At 37.5% G+C, this 16,153-nt stretch overlaps 2 protein-coding genes across 2 annotated transcripts; both read right to left on the bottom strand.

The window, feature by feature from the left end:
* Positions 1 to 108: 108 nt before the first annotated feature.
* Positions 109 to 5,080, bottom strand: LOC120004301. The gene is made up of 3 exons (XM_038853611.1): positions 4,700 to 5,080; positions 1,347 to 3,138; positions 109 to 1,256 (listed from the first exon to the last, which is right to left on the bottom strand). Exons 1-3 carry the CDS (start codon positions 4,977 to 4,979, stop codon positions 1,091 to 1,093), a joined length of 2,238 nt encoding a protein of 745 aa, XP_038709539.1. The 5' UTR covers positions 4,980 to 5,080; the 3' UTR covers positions 109 to 1,090.
* A 1,731-nt stretch (positions 5,081 to 6,811) lies between these two features.
* Positions 6,812 to 13,592, bottom strand: LOC120004184 (pto-interacting protein 1-like). Its single transcript, XM_038853454.1, has 8 exons — positions 13,317 to 13,592; positions 11,414 to 11,528; positions 10,860 to 11,110; positions 10,644 to 10,770; positions 9,706 to 9,979; positions 8,510 to 8,642; positions 8,307 to 8,393; positions 6,812 to 7,320 (listed from the first exon to the last, which is right to left on the bottom strand). Exons 2-8 carry the CDS (start codon positions 11,496 to 11,498, stop codon positions 7,189 to 7,191), a joined length of 1,089 nt encoding a protein of 362 aa, XP_038709382.1. The 5' UTR covers positions 11,499 to 11,528; positions 13,317 to 13,592; the 3' UTR covers positions 6,812 to 7,188.
* Between the last annotated feature and the right edge of the window lie 2,561 nt (positions 13,593 to 16,153).

Genomic DNA, 16,153 nt, shown 5'->3' with positions numbered 1-16,153 from the left:
TACCAGCCCAGGTTCCAACCTTTGGTGATCAAAATTGATCAAACAACCGCAAAAACATAAACCGAAGTTGAATATATATTAAACAGGCTATGTTCATAGTTTCGTCAGCAACCCAAATAAATTTGTTTACCACAACCAAATTTCATATACAAGAAAATCTTAAAAGTTCTAAACATAGAAAAAAAGAAGCAGTCTTTGCTAGCAAGTAACCAATTACAGTACACATTTCAAGTGCCAAGTCCACCATAGCCCAGCTACCACATAGTCACATACATGAAACCATGAATGCCTAATAGGTTACTCACCTCCCAGAGAAAACTTAAACCTTGAACTTGTTTATAGTCGCGATATTATTCAGCCATAAACGTTCTTCCCATCCAGAATGTAAACTATCAAATTCACCTTCACACAATGACCTCGTAAGAATCTCTTTACCGGTGTGCCTGTATAGTTAAGTTTGGATTATACACCCAGCCTCAACATAAAAATACCCAGGAGTCGTCTAGCATGAAAAGTAAGCAAAAGTTAATACTCGGCACACTGCCAATGACAGAACCAGTGAAAGACCCGAACTACATGTTGGCTTCTCCTTTCATGCAATAAACAAATAATCACGCCATTCTTTCACAGCTGGGGCTTACTCATCAAATTTAACTGTAAAAAAACAAGGGTTTAGTAACTTCTTGTCCATCCAGCATGGACCAAAATGTCTTGATGAACAGTAGTGGTGTGAAGTAGACAAAAGCCTCATTAGCTACGTACGAACATCTTATTCAAGGTAAGCTTACATTGCATAAAATGACGGGATACAACTCTGCAGCTGGAGAATTACTGTCGTGATAGTGTGCATAATGCTTCATCTCGGTAGTATAAATCTTCTTTTTTCCCTTCAAAAGCCAAACAGAGCTCCCCAAAAAAGAAAAACAAAGAGGGCGGTAGAATACCTGACACCTACTTTACTGAGCAATGTTTCAAAAGGACCATCCAACATAGTTTTAGGATTGATGATGATGATGATGATAATAGTTCCGCAATATACTTAGCCGCTGTGAAACTAATCTCCAGCAGATCAAGCACCAAGTTCAAGTAACTACACAGTGTCAGTCTCTGAAAGAGTAATCACAATTGGTTGCCAACCTGATGGATTATGTATAATCCATTTCTTGATCGCAATTACCATATTCAAGATCATGAGTACCTCGCCTAAAGCTCGCTCCTCCAAGCATGCCTTCCTTAAAACCAAAGCAGCTTCATATCTGTACAACATATGGACAACCAGATATAATAGTTACTATCATAAGACCTTCAAAACTCATGCACGTATCCACACAGAGAAAAAGTCATACCTGCATTGAGAAGACAGAATTGCGGATCTTCCAGCAGAGGAGGTAAGAAAATCTTGTATTACGTCCCATATTGCTTTTGGATACACATTAGGATTGCCACCTTTGGGATTCAAGCACTTCCATAATTTCTTGTGTTTACCAATATACAGTTGCAGTGAACCTAAGTTTTGCTTCACCACCATATTTTGTTCGATCGCACTCTCCAGAGCCTTCTTTACATCTGTATTTCGGTGTTTTGGATCTCCATAACGAATGCACTCCATTATGTTTGCTTCAGTAGGCACTATTTTTTCAGTTTTCAGGGTGTTTAAGGCAAGTAGAACAATTCCAATAAGACCTTGCACATACTCAGATGGCGGGGGGTGTCCTTGAGCTCCCCAAACACCATTACTACAAACAATGCCAGCTACCATTGCTGGGGAAGGAGGACGAGAAAGTTCAACACCATGAAACTGCTGATTGCTCATGTCTTGGTGAATTCCCTGGCGGTTTTGCGTGATATTGCCTTTCTGTGGTATATTTAAGCTAGCCACCCAAGCACCATTACTAGAAGCAGTGCCAGCTACCATTGTTGGGGAAGGAGGACGGGAAAATTCAACACCATGAAGCCGTCGATTGTTCATATCTTGGTGAATTCCCTGGCAGTTGTGTGTGATATTGCCTTTCTGTGGTATATTTAAGCTAGCCACCCAAACACCATCACTAGATGCAGTGCCAGTTACCATTGCTGGGGAAGGAGGATGTGAAAATTCAACACCATGAAACTGCCAATTGTTAATATCTTGGTGAATTCCCTGGCAGTTGTGCGTGATATTGCCTTTCTGTGGTATATTTAAGCTAGCTGGATTGGGCGACTCATTAGATCCTGCTTTAAATATAAACTCTTCTCCAATTTGATGATCGAAATTAGAAGGATTTTGAGCATAGTTGGGGCATTCAGATATATTTAGCTTACCAACATCAGGCACACCTGTTAATGGGGCTGAAGGGAATCTAGGAACATCTGGTCTTGAAGGCACTGGACGAAAACAATTATTCTGAAAATTTGGAGGTGCAAAAGTAGATACATGTTGGTTATTTGGCCTCAAGGGAAGAGGACTGTGATTAGGAGGATTGCCTAAAAAGTTGTTGCTGTTACTTCTCAACTGGTCAGAATGGCCGGGATGGAAATTGGGAGCAGGCGGACTCGTGAAAACAGAATTATCACTCTTCTCAAAAAATTCATGTGGGGCATTTTTAAACAGCTTTGTCTGTGAATGCTCGGGCTGCTCCTTGACCTTGCCTTCTTGAACTGCGACTGTAACTGACGCACTAGAGGCTCTTGATATTCTTGGCAAATCAGAGGTTTTGCGCAAATGTTTCGAAGTAAATTTGTTGTCACCAATTCTTCCAATAACAGAAGACTTTTGGTTCCCCGATGAAAGGCGTTCGGAGTTGAAAGATATTGGTCTACTTGGTATAATAGGTTCGGACAATGAATTTTGTGATGTTACAGGGTTACAAGTATCATCGCCATTAACAAGAAGTTGTGAGGATTCGCCACTTGTAAGAGGGGGTCCTCCAATTACTAGGTTTGTCCATAGCCATATGTTCTTCGCCGCAGCAATAAGAGGTGCAGATGCTTTCTGCGGTTGGGCTAATAGAATATTATATCTCCGCATGCGCAATTGATGGAGAGCATTAGAAAAATCCCTATCACCGGAAATCAGCAAATAATTTGCTGGAGCAGGATTGTCCACAGCCCAAAAGAGCATATCAACAAGAATTTTCTTGTCACTAGCATCTTTTACCCCTGTTTACGACTTACAGTGTCAACAAAGATGCTACGTGTCCCAAAACATTGGGATCAGAAAGCAAAACGATCAAGAGTACCAATAACAGAAAAGAAAATGAAACAGTCCAAAAAATAGAAAATAAAGGTGGTCATGAAAACTCTTCAAATAAAATCCACAAGATCGTAGAATTCTATGATTTATACAACTATCATGGAATTTTTAATGACCAAAAATGGTCATTCAACTTAGTCAATATTGACCACAAACTAATGACAAGTAAAGCAAAGCCTAGTTACCACTAATTTATCATTCTTATTATCATGACCAAACATAATATCTAAAACACCCCCCGACATGGTCCATACGACCAAGTCCTACCAACGCCAAAATTAGTCAGCTAAAAGCAACTAGTTAGCCCACGTTGGACAAGATTGACAAGATTTAATAGTTTCCTAAGAGTTAGTTTAATTATTTACTTTCCTTATTAGAGTCCATTTCTCATAGAATTATTAGGAGTTTTAGTACTTAATAAGAATTCTAGTCAATTACACCCTCCATCCCTTTTTTGTTGTCCTTCTTTCTATTTTGGGTTGTCCCAAAACTAGTGTCACTTTTTTTTTTCATTAATTAACAATTTTGTTGTTGTGTTCCAAAATTATCCTTGTTACTTGGATTTTCAAAGGGTGACAGGCAAATTGTGACGGGGGAGTAATACTTTTTTATTTCATTATGGTTTTCTTGTTTCTTTTTAATATTTATAGGGCTGTAACCGTAAAAAAGAGGATTGATCAACTAATAATATTTTTGAGGTTTCCCTCAATTTTCTTGGTGGATTCCAAGTTATGTTGGCTTAGTCATAAACTAACCAATTGATTTTTATTTCCGCACCACGTCACATGTCATCAACATGTCACCCCCACATTGGTGACGTTAACCCTTATATCGACAGACTACATCCTTAGCTCCTCGAATATCATCATCCAACCACCTCTACCTCCACTTGTACCTTGAATCAGTCCACATCTGACGCAATCCAGCGTCATTAGTTTACTTGGTCAACACCCTTTATAGCTTACATCCAAACAATCCACCTCCTAATATTCTCGAGACACACACATTTATGACGAGACCTGGAACAGCTAACCTTACTCTTGGAAAATACCAAATCAAAAGTATCTACTTTGACACACCTAAAATCCTATGAACCCAATCAATCCCCAAGATCCTTATCTTGGGCATTATGAATCATCCTCCTTTATAAAAGGAGTCCCTGGACACAAAGTAAGGGGAGGGAGAACTTGACTCACGAAATAATATACTTCAATTTGAGAGAAAACCCATGACTGACTTGAAAGTCCAAGATTTCTTGGCCGGAATCTCTCTGGTGGAGCAACCACTAACATCTCTTATGGGTTTTGCAGGATTACCGGTGGCCCACAGCATCAAATCATTGATTTTGAGAAATTACCCCCACAGAATTCTATGACCTATCCAACTACCATCAAATAAAATCAACAAGATAATCCATAATTGCGTTTCTACTAAAAGAAAATTATGAAAGAAAAATAAGGAACTGACCAGTCGGGACATGATTGAGAGCGATGCCGGTACTGGATAGGGCTTTCTGTACTGTATTAGGGATACCGTTGGTGTCGCCGTAAGCGGAGATAGAGACCGGCCCGCAGTAGTTCATCTTCGCCAACGCCGAACTTATGTTCTGGGCAATCGCATGCGTATCGCAAGCCTTGGGCACCTGGCAATTCTCTATATCCCACCAAACAGAGGTCTTGGCCGCCACGTACTGAGGCTCCGCCGTCATAGTCCCTCCGCTGCTACTCCCGTTAGCATCCCCGCCCATGGCGCACGATAACTACTCAGGCGGCGCACGATACCATTCTGATTATTTGGACTGAATGATAGATTGAGTGTGTTTTGGGGTCTTCGTCTTCTTATCCCTATATTTGTAGGAAGTCTGAAGTCAGTATTAAACGAAAGTCTACGAGTGGTTTGACTATTTTACCCCCAAGCGTTTGATAAAGCTGATAACTATTCTTAATGCTTAAGTAATAGGTTAAAATACTGCATTAAGTAATATTTTTAAAAAAATTAATTACTTTAAATGGGTGGATCTTATCACAAAAAGGTTAAAAAAATAAAAAGTACAACTTTTTAGACGTGAGACAGTTTTTTGGGCGTGAGTCCCACATCTAAAAAGCTTTAACGCTATAAAACAAGCTCCTATCTAGAGATTTCTTTTAGCGGTACCGTCAGCTTATGCGGGTGGTACCGCCCAGCTTATTTACTTGTTTGGTGGAGTGGGTTAGAGAAACGGGTTTGCCCCACCAAACAAAGTCTGTTTAAGATTAAGGTTTAGAGTTTAGATTTTTTTTTTCAAAATCAATTATATTATAACATTATGAATATCAAAATACTCATATGACACTTTAATTCATGATTTAACATATTTTTTGGGGAGGATTAGAGTCCGGAATTGAAATCCCTATATTGTATCGACAGATGGTGCGTGTCGATGTACTATTCCACTTAGTAGATTTTATATTTAATAAAAATTAATTAGTTTATAATCTCTCAAAAATACATTAATTTATAAGCTGATAAGCTATTTGGTGAGATTTTTTTAATCAACAAAGCTTTTATATTTGTGTTAGCTCATGCCTCGGTTGTTTTTCACTTGTTGAGTATTTGAATCATTTTCATTATTTTTAAATACCTTAATAAGTCCAAGAATAATTACTTAAAATACTACGTTAATAACTACTACATGAGCATCGTTTATAATTAAGTGTTAATCAATTTGATTAATTTGTCTTGGCACAGTGTATGACTGTATGTGGTGGTGGCGAAAAAGTTGCTCATCACATCATTCAATATTTTTAGCCTTCGGAGTCGCTAGCGTGGGGTCTTGTGTAGTTGAAGTCATTGACTCATGTGTCTCGATGTTGACTCCCCGTTCATCACGTTTGATTCATTGATTCGCGCTCGCTATCAACTCGACGTGGTTGTGGAATATCGCTGCCTGCTGCGGAATTCCAGAGACACCGTCGAAGAAGCTTTGTAGTTAGTAGTCACTCAATTTATACGTTTTTTTTACGCGTATTTGATTTGATTACTTTGTAGAGCATAGGTATTAACGTACTTAGAGGAGTCTCTCACACTCAAATCACTAATTAACGTGATAAGAATGAAATGCGTTACCCTTGATGATCAGGGTTTGACTCCCCCTCTCCGTTAAAAAAAAAAATCTTTCAATATAATTTCTTTGATTCACAAGATTTCTAGTGCATTGATTCAGAGGGTATCACAACTATAATCCCACGTCCCATATCAAGCTGTGTGACTTATAAACAAAGTGCATTCCCTTTAGACGATTAAGATAAACAAAACCTTACGGGCTCATGGCCAAAGAAGACAATATTATTGTAGTGTTTAGGCCTCTGCACCAATGCACCACCCACATCAAGTTAAGTGACTTACAAGCAAAGTGCATTCCCTCTAGACTCAAGTACCGTTAAGTGATACGATCAAGAGACAAAAACTTGCGAGCTCACACCCAAAAAAGATAATATTATTGGAGTGTTTAGGCTGAGGATTTCAACAGCAAGTCCTCAAATGAGTGCGTCAATGAGGTAGAAGGAGATTCAAGGCTATGTCAGCCTAACCACAGCAGTATTGCCTTCAGAAGTGTCATAATTTGTTCTATAGAACTCAAAAATAGAACCATACCTGTTCTTTTTCACCGTCTAGGGCGTCTTTTACTGTGCACCACTTACATTATAACATTCATCAAATCCAAATGAATGTAAGCAAAGAAAACGAATCACAATAATGACTGCTGACATAAAATGCTATTAAACAGTTTGGGATAACGAAAGAGCTTCAAGCATTATGAACAAATGAAGTAAACAATAGAAATGACAGGAGCCTCAAGCAAACAATTTACCACCACCATATAAACCAGTACTTCTGGTATACTTTGAACGCCTATGAACTTCCATCTGCACAGACAGAAGAGGGAAGGTGTGGAAAGGGAAAGAAGGGGTAGGGGATCATGAACTTGCTGTTTCGCCAGTAGGTCCAGGGCGAGCGTGTAACAGGGGCTGGAGAGCTTTGACTACAATGCTCATGTTTGGCCGGAAATCAGCTTCATATTGCACACACAAAGCAGCAACAGCAGCCATCTGTCACAAACAAAAAGATTAAAATGTAAGTTTCGTAGTAGTCACCTGCTAATCACCACCAATAATTTGAGATGGTAGAAGTATGATAGCAATGTTAAGTAACCATGCCATTGTGATATGTATCGACCCAAATTTTTTTTGCCAATCACCACTATAAAGTGCTCTTCATCAAAACCCCAATGCAGAAGATTGTTCTATCAACAAAACTATTTTCCCGATGAATAATATTATTTTTATTATAAGTTGTTTTCTGTGTGAGGGAGGACGTGAACCTTCAATCTGTTCAAAATCCTAAAGAGTGGCTATCACAGAGCTATAATTGTATCAACCCTAACACTCAAACAGGTCCATCCGCTCAACTGCACTAAATTCTTGGAAGAACTTCGCAAGTTGCCATAAGCTCTATTTGTTCAATAATAAATTAAGCTTTGGCATAATCTTTGAGCTAGGTGCCAACCTAAGCTTATTAATGCTTGCCTTGAGAACAGTTATCTACTTTATGTTATATAACTTATATTCAACAAAATGTCTAAATATAACTAGAAGTTTCAATCAGGTCATATTCGAGTTTAAACTTTTGGTTAAATAAAAATTCAAGCTCAAGTTTCAATGCAATTCCATATACTTTTCCATGAATCAAGTTTCAGTCTAAGTCTTTAAAGCTTGAACAAATTTATTCGAGCTCAGAACTTCTAGAAACAAATCGAGCCTAACCGCAAAAGCCGCCACCAGCTCAGCCCAACAACACCCCATGTATACTAAACTCACAACTAGAAGGATTCAGCTGCTCTGCAAATATTGCTAAGTAAAAGCTCTGATGAATGGGTGGAGTGATCGGAGAGAGTTTCTGTTGCTTTCTCTCTCGCCACCTTTGTTCACACATTAGTGGTATACTGGTATTTTATGGTGTATATTGCAGGGATCCACAATCCCATGATAAAGACACTTTCTCTTCTAGAAAATAAAAAGAAAAGCATTTTGAATACCTTCGCAACTGCCTTGGGAGGGTATTCACCATTTAGTCTTGCATCGACACACTGTCTAACCTTGTCTTCACTAAGCTTTGGCGTGGCCTAACACATCCCAAGAGTTTCAATAAGCAAGGGGAAGAAGACAGTAACAAATTCCCAAGCATTGAAGGCTCGTAAATAAAGAGTCAATAAAAGATAAAAGAAAACATAGTTAGTACCCATGTAACTAAACTCTGCTGACCACGTGGTAATGTATGATCAACAGGTTTTCTCCCAGTTAGAAGCTCGAGCAGGACAACACCAAAGCTGTATACATCACTCTTGGCATTCAGCTGTCCAGTCATCGCATATCTGCCCAGTGCATAAGACAAAAGGCCAACATCAGCAAGTCATTATAACAGCAAGCTTTCTAAATCATGAACATCACAGTAGTTCAAAAGTCACTAGTCAGTTTGATAGCCAGGATCAAGGAACAACGAATCAAATAAAGCAATTCTTATAATCAGGCATTCTGACACTATAGTATATTTTTAAACTTTCAATTCCTATGTGAAAATGTCAAAGAAACTGAAATGGCCTTTAGATCAGGAGTAGTAGTATATAGTTATTAACTAAAATCCCAAATAGCATCCTCATAAGTTTCAACCGTTGACTTCAACAATTTAATGATAATTGTTAAGATTAATTACTTTGTCATTCAACCCAATAAGTTAACTTGTTGGGATGGGGTATTTCACATCATTTATATACTCCAACACTCCCCCCTTCATGTGGGTTGGACAATCCGACGGCCCTCACTTGGGGCGACAACAAACACACACAAAGGCCTACACTTGGGGGCGACAACAAATGGGGGTTTAAATTGCGAAAATTAAGGTTTGAACCCTAGACCTACAGCTCTGATACCATGTTAAGATAAGTTACGATAAGTTACATTGTCATTCAACCCAATAAGTTAACTTGTTGGGTTGGGGCATTTCACATCCGTTATATATATTCCAACATTCATTAAACAATCTAAAAACAGCTCCAGATGAATCAAATATACATAATAATGGGAAACTGAATTGGCACTGATGGTTTTTAGGTCAGGAGTAGTAAATACTTATCAACTGAAATCCTAAACAGCATCCTCATAAGTAATTGAATCTCTATGCTTCCACAGTTTTAACATTCATTAACAACCTAAAAAAAACTCTGGATGAAACAAATACACATAATAATTGGAATAGAATGAAATAAGATAGAGTAGTAAATACTTATCAACTGAAATCCTAAACAGCATCCTCATAAGTAATTGAATCTCTATGCTTCCACAGTTTTAACATTCATTAACAACCTAAAAAAAACTCTGGATGAAACAAATACACATAATAATTGGAATAGAATGAAATAAGATAGATAAGGAACTTACTCAGGAGCATGATAACCAAATGTTCCCAAGACACGAGTAGAATGAAGACGCGCAGCCATATCAGGTGCTTGGTTTGACAAATCAAAATCTGCGATCTTTGCAACATCATCATCAAAAATCAAAACATTGCTCGACTTAATGTCACGATGTACAATGTGAGGATCAGCCTTCTCATGCAAGTACTCCAGCCCTTTTGCAGCTCCTACAGCAATTTTCACTCGCTGCGCCCATGACAAGACAGGACCAGGTTGTGCACCTTTAACGCCTTTCCTTCCTGCATATACAATACATATTCAATATAAATAACCAGATATCACTTTAAAGCATTAATCATGAAAATAAAATCATAGCAAAACTGCATGTTAAGAGCACAAAGCAAACATACCGACACCATATTCCACAGGCATTGTAAAGTATTACCTCACTTTGCCTTGAAAATATCCATGATATTATATATATATATATATACACACACACACACACACACACATCTTTGTGTGTGTGTGTGTCCTTTCCATGGAAAGTCATCAATAAATTTTTTATGCAACAAACCATTTTCAAAAGATTGTGTTCTTAAATACATCATTTTTTGAGAAGGAAAAAAGTCATCCGGCTTATATGTATTTCACAAGTAACAAGCTAATGAATTTCAAGTGTAGTCGGCTTACCCTCAATTGGGTATAGCATCAAGCATCCCATTCAGGATTAGAAAGACTACTCACGTAAACGGATACAGTGAAAAAGGCAATTCACATTTTTCCCTCAAACATCAAACAGCATTGATAATGACTGGATTGGAAAATATTTCAGATTAAAAACAAAGTTTACTTGATTCAAACATAGGAAGTTAGCCATTTCAAGAATTACAATTTCATAGCAACAAAAAAAATATATCACTAAGCTTTAAACCTCATAAAATTAAGCCTGATCGCACATACCATGAAGAATATCATGAAGAGATCCATTAGACGCAAATTCATAGGCAAGTACACGAGAACCTCCTTCAACAGAGTATCCAAGCAATTGAACAAAATTTTCATGCTTCAGCCTAGATACCATGGATACCTGTACATTTTTACATCAGCCGATATATACTACAGAAGAAACGAAGTAAAATTCATTAAACTGAAAGTTAGTTTCTATTACAACTAAACCTGGGCCAAAAATTCATCATCAGGCTGTTTGCTAGCATCTAGCTTTTTGATTGCTGCATTCTGCCCACTTTTAAGAACCCCATAATATACTCTCCCATATGAGCCCTCTCCAATCAAAGCGTTTGTCCCGAAATTGTCTGTAATTTCCCTCAGTTCATCCACTAGTAGTGCTGGGACTTCAATAGGCTGAATTTTCACAGCTTGAACACCCTTTGATGCAGCTTCCGAAGTATGATAACCTCCATCATTTCCTTCAAGAATAGTTCACTCAAATTATATTGATATCATTTAAACGAGGCAAGAACGACAAAACAAAGGAAACCATAAATAAATTACTAATAATGGCTTTCAATTGCAGATCAGAAAAAAAGAAAGAAACAAAAAGTAAAAACCTAAAATGAAGGAATAAATGGATTACATGTATGCTGGACCTAGAACATAAACACCATTCAACATTTCAACTTATCTCACTATATTAATTAGATGAAAAATGACATTGTTCTTTGACCATTCAATGAAATCCAGCTTTAATTTACTCCAGACACCTGAAATACCTGCTGAATTTTTGTACATGTATTGCCCTCCATTGTCGGCAGTTTTGTGCATATCATCGTCCGCACAACAGCTGAAGCAGCTCATGATTCACCCTTCAGAAATGCCCCTTTCTGACTATTAAGAATATATAGTTCAAAATTATCAAAAGAAGTTCTTTGAAACTTCCACAAATAGAAATTGCGCAAACAAAAGAAGACAGCTTGAACAGAAAAGAATCACCCAAGTGTAAGAGCACATCAGAACTCAAAGAACGATATTAGAAGAAAAAAAATACTTCCATGAGTCGAACAACATGCAATACAAGCAGCATGTTCAGAGATAAAACATGAGTGAAAATTGGGTACGCTTAAAAGTTGGCCCAAATGACATCAATTATAACCATGAAATACAAATCTCTCTAATTTACATTAAGAGGCTAGGCATTGAATCAAATTTACAAACTTTGTAATCAAAATCATGGAACTTCTTAATCCTGAGATGAAGTCTGTTACCAGAAGCAAAAACTTTTGCAGTCCCTACAAATCTACAATAGTCTAGTATGCTCAGTTAAATGCATTTATACCCACAGAAGACATAATTAAGCTATTTGCTGTTGGTGTTTGGTTGTACCAGTCAAACAAATGGATTGATTGAAATTCATAAAGGATTTGAAGGTTTTTTTGGAATGCATATAATCCCATTTTCTTACTCTAAATATAAACATATATTGTACTGTCTTGTGGGACCATTTACATGCTGAACTTGCCAATTAATTCAATTAACCAATTTTTTTCCTTTTTTTGTGCGATCAGGCATACAAGTCAGGGTCAGGGAATGTATTCAAGGGCCTCATTCTTGCACATAAGTCGATCATTAATAATTAAAACAATAATTCTACCTTTAATGAATGTTGAAATGCACCATTTACTTCTACCACTGAAATTATCCACAATGTTTTTAGTTTACCGCTTTCCTACATCAAAAATAACCCAAGAATAATGCCTTGCCAGAACCGCATTGCGGCAAACTACTCTCACTCAACTCCAAAGTAGTTACACTTGATTGCATTTTTTCCCAAACATATGCACATTCTTATATATGTTCTTTCTCCACAATTTGGGAGTAATGCCATGTACATTTGTTCTTCCTAGAACTTGCTTTGACTGCTGGAGTCTTTAACACAGGGTTCCATTGTTTGTTATTTTCTAAGCACATTCATACACCATTAATAGTCCAGCAAAAACATAAAATGCAGACAAATTTATCCAACTCAAATATCAATTATTGACTTATTGTGACTAAGAAGGCAAAAAGGCTACGCTCTTCAATGGACGCCCAAATTGCATCCTGAAATAGATATACACTCAATCTCAAGTTACCAAAAAAATACAATAAGACATTCTTATATAAATACAAATAAATTCCTTGTACAATTCAGCATTGGAAAAGTAACAACTAGCACATGATAGCATAAAAGGGTGCACACAGGAAGCTCCAGAGCACACATGCTCATACACCAAATTTATAACAGACAGAAAAAAAAAATCTGCAGGCAAACACAGAATACTAAAATTCAAAAAAGGCAACGAAAAGTAGCATGAAGAAAGCACTATTTTCTAGCTCAAACCTAAACGCCTAGCTCATCATCCGGTAATAAGATCAAACCAATTCCACCAACTAGGAGCATTCAATAATCAATAACCTAAAGAACTCCAAATGGAAAGAGCTGAAAAAAACTTATGATTCATCATAGAATTCGAAAATCCACAAGTTTCAGTTCAGAATTCAATGAAAACGAGCCTTGAAGTAGCGAAATCAGATAGATCAACCGCATATTGATTGAATCAAACCGAAACTAACAACGAAAACAAAGTTTCAAGAACGGTTAGACAAAATTGAAGAGCACGAGAGATAGATCCGTACATGAAACTACGACGCAACACTCGAACCGCAGCAGAAGCAGAAACTCAGAGTGTGCTCTTCGCGCGTGTTCGAGATCGAGGGATCCAATACTCTGAAGGCGGCAGAGAAGGATTGACGATTGCGTGGGATTTAGCGTGTGAGATACGAGAGACTGTTGAGAGGCTTGACTCAGTTGGGGAATTATTACAGGAAAGGAAAGGCTCAAAGGAAAGGATTTTTCTTCTACGATTGCAATGTTACTGTTTTTCTTAATTCTTTATTGTTCGGCCAAGCTAGCCAGACTTGACAGCTTCACTGCACCGCCTACTTTGATTTTTCAATGGCTGTTTTGATTCCAGGCGCTCGAGTTTAGCGAATTAGACGCGTGTTCCGCTATTATTGGTTAAATTAATCTTGTCTGAGCCTGACAGGCCGGCTCAGCCGCTCGATTAAAGCAAATAATGAATTTCATTAATTATTATTATTATTAGCAGATTCGAACCTTGTAACTTTATAAAAAAATTAACACAAAAAGACTCGAACCTTGTAAAATTTAACGACTCCCACAAGGACAATTGCTTTTTTTAGTATCATTTTCATTGTTTATAAAAACATGTTTGTGTTTTGAGCCTCTTTTTTTTATATTTATTATGATTTTCATTGGTTATAAAACAAGTTTGTAAAACACCCTATCTATTAATTGGAGTGATAAAGATGAGTGTACTATCCTGTTGATCAAGATTCTCCGTCCCTGTTTCAAAAAAAAAAAGGTTTATGTTTTGAAATTAGTATATGAAAGTGTACAACAATCCAAAAAAATGTATAGAGTTGGCTTATAAGGGGGCAAAAAAAGCAAGTGCATTACGGATCTAAAGGTTTTTTTTTGTATCAACTATCTCAAATACTAAGATGGACGCACATAATTTCATATGAATTATGTGGGAGCTCACGATTTTACTTGAATCATATACATTCATTCCAGTATTTGGAATAACATTTTCGAGGGAAAAAAGGTAGGATTGATAATTGGACCAAGTTGAGTCCAAATTCCAGACCCTTATTTGGGGCTGAGTCCATGTTTAGCCTGGTCCACGCTGTCAAAAATATCTGGAGTGGTAAACTCGACTATCAAAAGTCCAATTGATATCAGCGTCGTTTTAGAAAAGAAGAGAGAGACCCAGCCAAACACCACGAACAAGTCAGCTTATAAGCTATTAAGCTGACAAGAAATACGCCCAGGAATTTATTGGAGTCATATAATTACACCGTACGTCCAAACATCACGACAAATATTAATATTCTTCGATCGACTGACTTCCTGTCGTAACATATGATCATGTTTTGTAAAGGGTTTTGAAGGAACATGCATGTTAGGTAGGGAAGGAATCCATGAATGCATTGTCATATATAATATGTATATATAACTAAATCTAGATATATACATGATTTCTGATTACATGTCTCTACATTTGCCTAAACTTTTTAGGTATTGGAATACTTCAGGCTTTCAAATCACTAGGGTTCTACTTATGTAAGTTTTGATGAGTTGTGAGTATGACTGGTATCTTCTGGTGTGCTGAAAATCTCCAAGAGGATCTATGCACAGAGCTTGTGCTGTTTCTTGAGTTTTGAATAAGCTAGTTGATGCTCTCTAGTAGTCTGGTTGAAGAAGCATCGATGATATATTGTTTTTATTTTTTTTGAAATGGGAGGAAGATTCATAATTACCACTCCAACTAGTGACTCGAGTGTTATGTTGTTTTTAATTTATATTTTGAGCTAACAGTTGTCTTTTTAATGGATTTTCAATAGCTTCATCGCAAAGTAGGCTTATGAAAGCCATGATATTATGAGTTCTTTTTTTGGAATGTCTATATTCACCACCTTTCTTGATAAATGAATATGGTAAGTGGTGGAGTGATATGACCCTCACTACTTATCTTGACAACTAAAGATCATGGGTGGTAGAGTAACCACTTTTGAGTAATGATACTCGATAGTGATGTAATTACCTCTCACTAAGAGTGTGTTTGGATTGAGGGATTTGGGGGGAAGGGAAGAGAAGGGAGGGGAGGGGGAGGGAAGGGAAGAGAGGGGAAGGGAGACTATTTTTCCCTCTCCCATGTTTGGATAGATAAAAAAAAGAAGGAAAAAAAATTTGTTTAATTTACTAATTTATCCTTATTTTTATGTTAAAATATTATGTACAAGGGTAAAATAGATATTTAACTTACAAATGACTTAATTAGTAATCTCTTCCCTCCAAATGACTCCATTTTGGAGAGAGAGAATTTTAACAAAAATTTAATGAAATCTTCCTCCCAAATCCCCTCAAATCCCTCCCCTTCATTTTTAATAAACTATCCAAACAAGGGAATTAGAAGGAAACTCTATTTCCCTTCCTTTCCCTTCCCTCCAAATCCCTCAATCCAAACACACTCTAAATGATGATAGTGGGTGGTGGTGTAACATCCCCACTACCATTTCTGTAATTGTTAGCTGTAACTGCCCCTCAATAAGCGAGGATAGTCAGAGAGGTATAACTTTCCTACCACCTCTTCGTAACTGACATGTTAGTGAGAGTAATGGGTGGTGAAGTAACCTCCCTATTACCTCTTGGTAACTAGTGGGGTGTGTTAATTATTGGGTTTTGTGCTTCTGCCTCCCCTGCCTCTGGGAGTTCGTCCCCCTCTGCCTCTGCCTTGAAAATGCCCATGAGGCTGAGAAGAATAATGTTGTCCAAAATTTCTGTGTTGAGGACCCTGATAGCCACCTCGGCCTTTACCTGCTCCTACATGATTCCCATAATTTCTAGCACCAACAAAATTAGCCGAAGGTTGCCCCAAATTGATGGAAGC

The sequence above is a fragment of the Tripterygium wilfordii genome, chromosome 8 (genome assembly GCF_013401445.1).
Source record: "Tripterygium wilfordii isolate XIE 37 chromosome 8, ASM1340144v1, whole genome shotgun sequence".
NCBI lineage: Eukaryota > Viridiplantae > Streptophyta > Magnoliopsida > Celastrales > Celastraceae > Tripterygium > Tripterygium wilfordii.
This window is presented reverse-complemented; position numbering and strand designations above follow the sequence as displayed.

Coding starts and splice junctions, on each gene's coding strand:
- LOC120004184 (XM_038853454.1), bottom strand. CDS start 11,498: ATGAGCTGCTTCAGCTGTTGTGCGGACGATGATATGCACAAAACTGCC. Junction 11,111..11,413: donor CATGTACAAAAATTCAGCAG/GTATTTCAGGTG, acceptor CTATTCTTGAAG/GAAATGATGGAGGTTATCAT. Junction 8,394..8,509: donor AGCAGAGTTTAGTTACATGG/GTACTAACTATG, acceptor GGGATGTGTTAG/GCCACGCCAAAGCTTAGTGA.
- LOC120004301 (XM_038853611.1), bottom strand. CDS start 4,979: ATGGGCGGGGATGCTAACGGGAGTAGCAGCGGAGGGACTATGACGGCG. Junction 3,139..4,699: donor TCTCAATCATGTCCCGACTG/GTCAGTTCCTTA, acceptor AGTCGTAAACAG/GGGTAAAAGATGCTAGTGAC. Junction 1,257..1,346: donor ATTCTGTCTTCTCAATGCAG/GTATGACTTTTT, acceptor TATGTTGTACAG/ATATGAAGCTGCTTTGGTTT.